We start from the raw sequence: 9,434 nt of genomic DNA, 5'->3' as shown, positions 1-9,434 counted from the left end.
ACTTGGCTTGCCGGGTCTTCTCACGCACAGCCCATTTCCAAAGGTCTCGGTCCGTAGTCATCGCCTCGGTGAGGCCCAATGTACGAAGGTCTTGCCTCACCACCTCAGCCCAGGTCTTCCTGGGCCTACCTCTTCCACGGGTTCCCTCAACTGTTCGGGTGTGGCACTTTTTCACGCAGCTATCCTCCTCCATTCTCACCACATGTCCATACCAGCGCAATCGTCTCTCTTGCACGCCACAACTGATGCTTCTAATGTTCAGCTTTTCTCTCAAGATACTTACACTCTGACGGGTATTCACATTGACATTACACATCCAACGGAGCATACTGGCTTCATTGTTGTATTCTATCAATCTGTGTATAAAGTATATGATTGCTTTAATTACAAATGGAGGAGTTAGAGTTGATGTTACCACAAATTGAGGAGTTGGTGTTAAACGTTTTATATTCCAGCTCCACAGCTTTGCAAGAATGTATACATGTGCTCTGACTTTGCTCTGTTTTCCTGGCATTGTACAGATGAAGCAAATCTTTCCTTACACTGGAGACATTTCTCTATCTCCATGATTTTCTTAAGAAAATTATTTTAAAGTAGTTTCTCAATGCCTTTCTCAGATCCATAGCAGAATCTCAGCATAAATGTAGCTTGCTTAGGAAATGAAATGCTCTGGCTGCTTACAGTGATAAACTGTGCCTCTCTATAATGCTTATTTATGGAAGAATGGATGATATTTAAACATCTAGGTTAGAGAACAAAGTTCACGGTTAGTGACAGAATATAGTTTGGCAGAATCATATTGGGAATGGATGATATGGGGTGACTAACAAAGTATTGTAGGTCTTTGGCGTTAAAAGCTTTTAGTGGAAGTAGATCAAAGAGGATGAAAGATGAATTAGCCGTTTTGAGCTTCACAGATGAAATGATAAAAGATGTTTGGATAGATATTTCTGGCTGAAATCAGCAGTGAAGAAAAGAAACTTAAATGATGATTATGTATATGTTTGAATGCATGCAGATACATAAGTATAGAAATATATATATATTATACATGGATATCTGCAGACATTACATATATGTGTGTGTGTGAAACTGACTTGAAAGTCAGTTGGTTGATCTTTAATGTTCAGAAGATGATCAAGAATTGACATTTCCCAGAAAACCTGGCATCTATTCACCAAAGCTATGTGAACTGAGATATTTTACAATGAAGTATCCTGCCTAGAAACTACAAAATATCTGCATCAGATGGCAACTTTTCAAACCACTAACCTCAACCAACCAAAGAAAGAAAAAAAGAAAGTGAAACTTTTTTTCCTGGTACCCCATTGCTTTAGAAAGCAGAAGGTAGAATAAGAGTTTGCATTCATCTAATTCTGCCTTCTTTATCATGGTATTGGAAAGTTTAAAATTGTCTTAATTTTATTAAACATGGAAAATTATCTATCACTTTTTGATCCTCCACATGTATCTGTTTGCCTGACAATTGTGCTACAGATTACACAAAAATGTGGGGATTTGTTCTGTTTCCTGTCTTCATCCACACATGTTTATATCCTGTATGAATGGATGTATAGACAATAACCATGCTGTTAACATATCTTATATAACATTAAGGATGGATACAAAAGGTTTTTCATATTTACAAGCAGTTTATGATAATTTTGCTGATGGTGATTTTGTTTAGTCTCAGCACAGGTTGAAAAAAAAAAATTCTCTTACGTGTAAGTTACGGCTTTCGTCTTTTCATTGAAAGGAGTTGCCCTATTCAGAACCCACTGTCATTTTGACTCTCTTCATTTTGCTTTTTTTTTTCAAATGGGCTTTCATTTTATCAAAATTTAGCCAAAAGAAGAGAGTCCATAACATTTTATTGAACCAGTACTTAAATATTTGATATGTTAGTACTGTCTGCTTTTAAAAATGTTTATCTCTGAAAATGTATAAAATTGTGTATTTCTTGCATAAAAGGTTGTGCTAATAGTAATTAGCTGCATAGTTGGAATGTTGATAGAGGTTGAAGTATAAGTAAGCGTTATAATGAAAAATGCTGTGTGTTGTTTAGCTCCTGGTTGAACCTTTATTCAGTAGATCTATGATCAAAAGCTTTCCAGCTATGATCTTCTAATCCTCATTGTACATCTTGGACTACATTACATGCTGTGACCCTCTTTTTATGTAGATTGGATTTGAGGGAGATTTGTCTGCTATTTCTTGGAGTCTGATTCCTCATTGCCTTGACAGAATAGTTAAAGTGTGCAAATCAGATACGAAAAACTGTTTTATGAAAGAGAACTAATAATATGAAAGAAACAGCATGGAATTGTTTAAATAAACTGACTTTCACCATCTTTAATGGGAAACAAAGTTCTAGTAGTCTTTTGTTGATTTTAATACAATAATATTGATGTTTTCTTTTCACTAATGTACATGGAAACACTTATTAGAGAATGGAGTAATCAAATATTTTACTTTACAATGTTATTGACTTATTTTATTACTCCACCACCACCACCATCAACAAGAACAATCACAATGTTAATTGTTCATTTCAATGAGCCTAGTGTATAAATGATACTAATTATATTGACCCTTAGAAGGATAATAGAAAAAAATCAGGTAATTTGTACAATGCATTTCTGTCCTACCACACTCATCCTAACTAAGGATGATGATAGTTTTAGAGCAGAACTATTATTAAGTATTTACAAGTTTTCTAGAAGCTTTTAGTTTTGATTTGTTGTTTTAAATTTTTCATTGGTGTGTGATTTTCTTTTTATTTGTTTATGATTACTTTTCAGTTCCAATATCAATATAAATGATGTCTTAGGAGATTATGCATTGACCCTTGTTGATGCTTTGGACACACTTGCAGTAAGTATCCTTATCATATGATCCTTATTTTGTAGAAGAACCGTAGAATTTAACTGAACTGTGTAACAGATAGAAAATTATATATATATGTTTCTTTATTTCTTAATTTGTGTGAAATATTTTTAGCACACACACACACACATGTATGCTTCATAACTTCAGCTGTTACATCCACTCTTTTCAATGTTTAACCCTGCATAAGGAACCATTATACCACCTTGCAGAACAGAACATGAAGCAAAATTCAATAAAAGACATTAGTTTATAATGCAACCATCCTACATAGAACTCCAATTTTCTTTTTACTCAAAATTGCTTCAAACAAGGTCTATCTATTTCCTTTGGACAAAGAGGTAGGGGAAAGGAGAAGTGACATTAATGTTATAAAGACTCTGTACGTACATGCATATCTAAGATAGCAAATAAGGGATGGCAATAAAATAATTAGTAAAATATTAAAATGAAATATAGTGAGCTAGTAATAAAAGAACTGCTGGCAGTAAAATATAGTAAAAGAGTTGAAGATAAAGGAGCAAATAAAATGAAATGAAATAAAAGGGTAATAAAAGAACTGATGAAAATATTAAAACAAAAGAAACTGCCAACATTAGGCAAGGTACTTGTTAACTCTAAATTTAAAGAGATCAGTCATGTTCTATGAAAAACGATGGGAGAGTTTATTCCACAATTCAGCCATTATGGTGGTGCTGGTGGGGGAAAGCTTTGTGCGTAGAATTTGCACAGGGATCAGGGCTAAATGGATGCCCAGAAGTAGACCAGCTTGGAGGAGAAGGGTCTGGAAGCTTAAAGATCCTGTAGTTGGACAGAGATTTAGAGACGTGTTACTCGAAGCCTTCGACAAAATAGAAGGGGATGTAGCATCACATAATGTGGAAGACAACTGGAGGTTTCTACAGACAACCTGCTGAGAGCCACTGATCAGATCTGTGGATGGTGCAAAGTCCCCTCTCGCCTCAAAGTAACATGGTGGTGGAACAATGTGGTTGACAGGGCTATTAGACAAAAGACACAGGCTTGGAAGAACAGTGGTAGCAGGGAATTGTATCAGACTGCCAGAAGGGAAGCTAGGCAACAGGTTTATTTAGCCAGAGGGGAAGCAGATAAGAAAAAATTTGCCAATGTTCTGCACTGTGAGTACCAAAGACTTGAGGTATTTCGTGTTGCAAGACAGTGTAGGAGAGAGAATAGTGATGTCGTGGGAGAGAAATGTGTTTGCATGGATGATGGCTCACTTGCACTAAACGAGGTTGCAAAGAGAGAGGTTTGGAGACACCACTATGAAAGGTTGCTTAATAAAGAGAATGAATAGGAGAAAGAAAGTCTGCTGAATGTTGACCCAACAGAGGGACCAGCTATCCAAATTGACAGTATCTGGGAAGATAAAGCAATCAAGAGTATGAAGACAGGGAAAGCCCCCGGCCCATCAGGAATCACTACAGAGATGCTCAAAATATCTGGCAGTGTCGGCTATAGCCTAGTCACCCGTATAGTTAACCAGATGATACACAAATGAGTCATACCCAATGATTGGTGTAGCAGCACCATAGTCAACTGCCACAAAGGTAAAGGTGACGCTTTAAATCCAAATAATTACAGAGGTATCAAGTTGTTAGATGAGGTAATGAAAGTCACAGAGAGGGTCAAAGCGCAACTAATTAGGGAGAGAGTCAGCTTAGATGAGATGCAGTTTGGATTCGTGCCAGGGAAAAGCACCACTGATGCTATATTTCTGGTAAGACAGCTGTGGAAGAAATACCTAGCAAACGATAAACCTCTGTACCTGGCTTTTGTTGACATGGAGAAAGCTTTTGACAGGGTCCCCCAATCCCTCATCTGGTGATCAATGAGGAAACTAGGGATAGGTGAATGGTTAGTGAGAGCTGTGCGAGCCATGTACAGGGACGCTGTCAGTAATGTGAGGGTTGGCAACAAGTACAGTGAAGAATTCTGGGTAGAGGTATGAGTCCACCAAGGTTCAATCCTCAGCCCCTTCCTATTTATCTTAGTCCTCCAGAATGAAGCTACTATTTTACTCACTGCTCTGGCCCAAAGATGAGTGAGCCCTATTTCAAATTAAGCTGTGAATTTAAGTGTCCTGGTGTTTGGCATTCTGAGAGGGGAGACTGTAAAGTGTAGTTTCATCAACAAATATGTCAACAAAGCTCTAGTAAATTTATCACCTAAATCATTGAGAAGCAGCAGTATGCATGTTTATGCATATTTCAGTTGGGTGTCTTTACCATTACTAATCACCAAGTTAAAAAGTAGAAGTCCAGTCAAGTAGATTGGAGCATTGTGTGTGTGTGTAACAAACATATATCTGATGGAAATGCAATATTAGCATTGTATGAAAGGTAGAGCACAGTTAGGTGATGTATGTAAGAAGGATGACTATACTAGTATACACATAAAGCAAATGTATTTACCAGTATAAACACTCTGGCATATCAGATCAAATGGATTGCTTCTGAAGCAGCTGAATCTAATGAAGGCATACTATCGCTTCCTTCAAGCAAAGAATCTAAGTTTTTTGAAATTCATTCAGATATCCAGCAATATAGTATTCTATTGCCAATGCACCTCATCTACATCATTCATCAATTAGACTGTCAGCATGTTCTGGCAGATTTCATGGATATCATTTTGTATAACTGTAAAGCAACTGTAGCTGTGCGTGCACATGTGCACACACACACACACACACAGTTATGTTGAACAGGTATGTTATTTCAAAATAAATGAAAAGCTATTAATATAAAACAAAATGTTAAAGTGACTTTCCATTAACTAGTGTAGATAAAAGAATGAATATAATTTTTAAGAGTGCTTCCTCTGTTGAATTGTAGTGCAAGAAAGACATAACTGACTGAAATGAACATTGTTCCCTTTTGTATAAGTATACAATGTCATTTGTTAGTTTCTGTATCCAATAATTTTTACATTGGTGCATTTTGATAGATAATCTTGTTTGTAATTTACTTTTCACAAACTGTACTTGTTAACAATTTCATATTGACTGCTTTACCATTGCAGATTATGGGGAATAGTAGTGAATTCCAACGTGCAGTAAAATTGGTTGTAGAGCGTGTATCATTTGACAAGAATAACACTGTCCAAGTGTTTGAGGCAACCATCAGGTATGTTGTCCTAAATTCATATTGTATGATGCGAATTTTCAAAAAATAACAATGTAGATGTGATGTAATTGGATTATGATGCATACTGGCTGTGGATGGGGTACATGAGGCAGATTTTTAAAAAGAAAATTTGGGGAGAAGGTATTTAAAGATTAAGTTTCATAGAAACATTGCTACACACAACAAAACCAGTAATGGTCATAAGGTTTATTGTATAAACTGATTTCTATTTAAACAAGTAGGTGTGCTATAAGGATTTAGAATTGCAGGGAAGAAGAAACAAAATTTTGTGACTTTAATATAATTTTCAGGATGATTAGTGATGTATGGTAAATGAAATGAGAATATAAAACCATATTGAAAAAGCTGAAGATGTGCTTAAGGAACTGCAGAAGTGTGCTTCAGCTGCCTGACAGAAAACAAATTCCATTTCTATTTTACAGCTGAGTGGTTAATGGTTATAAGGGTATATAGCTATAAAAACAATTTCCCAACATTAAAACTATTTGACCCATGTAAGCATCAAAAAATGAAGGTAAAATAGAGAAAAAATGAAATGGCTTGTTACAAGTTGATGTTTGTATTAAAAAAAAATCACTGGAAAGTATCTCTATATTTAATAAATTTTATTAAATTATCCTGACTGTCTGAACATATATTCTAACACTATTCTATGATTATATTTGCAGAGTTCTTGGAGCCCTTCTCTCTGCTCATTTGATCATTACTGATCCCCACCAACCATTTGGAAATATGAATTTGTTTGAGTACAATGATGAGCTCCTTCATCTTTCTCATGATCTTGCCTCTCGTCTCCTGCCTGCTTTTCAGGCTACTTCAACCGGTATTCCTTATCCAAGAGTAAGTCAACTGTTTACCCATACTTCAGTCTTTGAAGTTTTATTTGAATTCTTTGAATATGCAAGGAATATGACATTAGCATTTTTATATCACAACTTTTAGATTCTGCTTCAATTGATAAAATTGCCTTTTTGATAAATTTATTAACACTTAATTTTAGGTTTTGACTTCTTTTTCACCTTAATAATGAGAATGTATATAAATATAAATGATAATAAAAGAAATTTTGTCCTCTCAGTCTCATCGATTATTTGATAGACCTCTTTTTTATTGTCCCTTTACTCTAATTTTATATTAGAATAAAAATCATGTTTTATTAATTTATCTTTTGTTATTTTAATTTTTGATTGCTCTCTCTCTCTTACTACACACACACACACACACACACACACACTATATTTCCAGTTTACAGTTCTTTAGGCAATGAAAGTAACCTTAGAAGCATTTTTTTAGTTCTAGCAAACTTTCAGTATTAACTGTTCACCTGTCTGAATGTATATCTATTGCACTACATTAAGAAAATCTACCTCAACAAAATCCATCTGATTCCTGCAAGCATGGAAAAGTGGACATCAAATGATGATGATTAACACTTTCATGTGAAGTGTCTTTATCATACAATTACAGTCACATAGATGAATATGTTTCACTATTTTTCTTGTGTTTCCAGATTTTTAAACATGTTTTCACAGCTTAGTTTGAGAGGAGGGGACAAAGCTGTATCCATTTCATTTCCTTCTAGTCTAAGATATAAGGATAAATGGGTGTAGTTAATACAGTTAATGTTCACTTTAGGATCTACATATTCCTGGTTGAGGAGAAAGCATAGACAAGGTGGAAATTCCAAAGTTGTAGGAATATTTCAATACTTTTAGTATTTACATTTCATTTACGTTGTTGTGGAATTGTTTTATGTTTAAAATTTTTTTTCATATTTTGCTTTTTCAGATAAACTTAAAGAAAGGTGTTCCTCCTAATTGTTTGAACGAAACATGTACCTCAGGTGCAGGCACACTCCTGCTTGAATTTGGTGTACTCTCACGTCTATTAGGTGATCCTGTTTATGAGTCTGTAGCTCGACGAGCTGTTGAATCTCTATGGAAATACAAGTCTAATGTCACTGGATTATTAGGTAATTATTAACCGCTAAATGACAGGAAAGGGTTGCATGGATGTATGTGCCAAACAGACAAAAAAAAACATCTCTTTTTCTTAAGGGTAATTTTTATACTTATTTTCACTTTAAATAAGTACATAAACAATAACAATCATTTGTCTCTTACACAATAAAATCTACATGATCATTATTAAAAAGTGCCATAAAATATTCACTTTTCTTTGACGATAGCTGTATCCATGTAAAATTTTTGAAGCATCAATTGGTGATATCCATTGTTCTCTAATGAAATATCAATTGGTGATGTCTGCCATTTAAGGATTAAGTAACTAATTTGAAATTTATATTTGATATGACTTGAATCACTATTGATAAAATAAAAGTAAGACTCCCTTCCATTAACTGAAGTAGAATCTGTTATTGTCAATGAATAATTCAGGTACAACAGATTTATGCTATGGCAGTAATTGATTGAATGTTAAAAGCAACACTCATGTCTTATATGTTTGACATCTAAGATGTCAGTTTCGGTTGAACTTCAGCTTTTAAATAGTACTATGAGACCATTCAATTTCTATTGTGGGCATGCTGTTCTATTATCTAAGACACTAAATATGTGGTCATCATTTTAGAGATTGTAAAGAGTTTATTGAGGGAGATTTGACTGCTACATTATGCAGGTAAAGTGACTGCACTGTAATCTTCTCATCAGTTTGGCATACTCTCCATGCTAGCATGGAAAGCAGACATTAAACGACGATGATGATGATGATATTATATCATCATCATCATCGTTTAACATCCGCTTTCCATGCTAGCATGAATTTGGACGATTTGACTGAGGACTGGCAAGCCAGAAGGCTGCACCAGGCTCCAATCTGATCTGGCAGAGTTTCTACAGCTGGATGCCCTTCCTAACGCCAACCACTCTGAGAGTGTAGTGGGTGCTTTTACGTGTCACTGGCACGAGGGCCAGTCACACGGTACTGGCAATGGCCATGCTCAAAAAGGTGCTTTTTATGTGCACGGGAGCCAGTCCAGCAGCACTGGCAATGACCTTGCTTGAATGATTTTCTAACGTGCCACCAGCACAAGTGCTAGAAGTCAACGCTGGTAACGATTACGCTCAAATGGTGCTATTTACGGGCCACTAGCACAGAAGTCAGACAGCTGCTCGGCAATGAACACGCTCGACAGTGCTGTTAGTGCTCCACTGGCGCTGTGACCAGTCGTCGAGTATGGTTCAATTACGATTTCACTTGCTCCAACAGGTCTTCGCAAGCAGAGTTTAGTGTCCTGTCGTCGGATTCGGTTCAATTTCAATTTCAAATTCCAAATTCACTTGCCTCAACAAGTCTTGGCAAGCAGGGTTTTTAGTGTCCAATGAAGATATGGATTAGTGAGCTATATATATATATATATAT

The 9,434-nt window shown here is 35.6% G+C and overlaps 1 protein-coding gene across 1 annotated transcript in view; it reads left to right on the top strand.

The window, feature by feature from the left end:
• Positions 1-9,434, top strand: part of LOC106872362 (ER degradation-enhancing alpha-mannosidase-like protein 1) — a 46,848-nt gene that overhangs the window by 15,084 nt on the left and 22,330 nt on the right. The window contains exons 2-5 of the mRNA XM_014919327.2: positions 2,802-2,874; positions 5,929-6,032; positions 6,722-6,893; positions 7,842-8,025. Of these exons, the coding sequence (XP_014774813.1) occupies positions 2,802-2,874; positions 5,929-6,032; positions 6,722-6,893; positions 7,842-8,025 (533 nt within the window). The remainder of the gene's footprint in view (positions 1-2,801; positions 2,875-5,928; positions 6,033-6,721; positions 6,894-7,841; positions 8,026-9,434) is intronic.

The sequence above is a fragment of the Octopus bimaculoides genome, chromosome 3 (genome assembly GCF_001194135.2).
Source record: "Octopus bimaculoides isolate UCB-OBI-ISO-001 chromosome 3, ASM119413v2, whole genome shotgun sequence".
In the NCBI taxonomy this organism is placed as follows: Eukaryota; Metazoa; Mollusca; class Cephalopoda; order Octopoda; family Octopodidae; genus Octopus; species Octopus bimaculoides.
The sequence above is the reverse complement of the archived record's forward strand: the minus strand, read 5'-3'. Positions and strand labels throughout refer to the sequence as shown.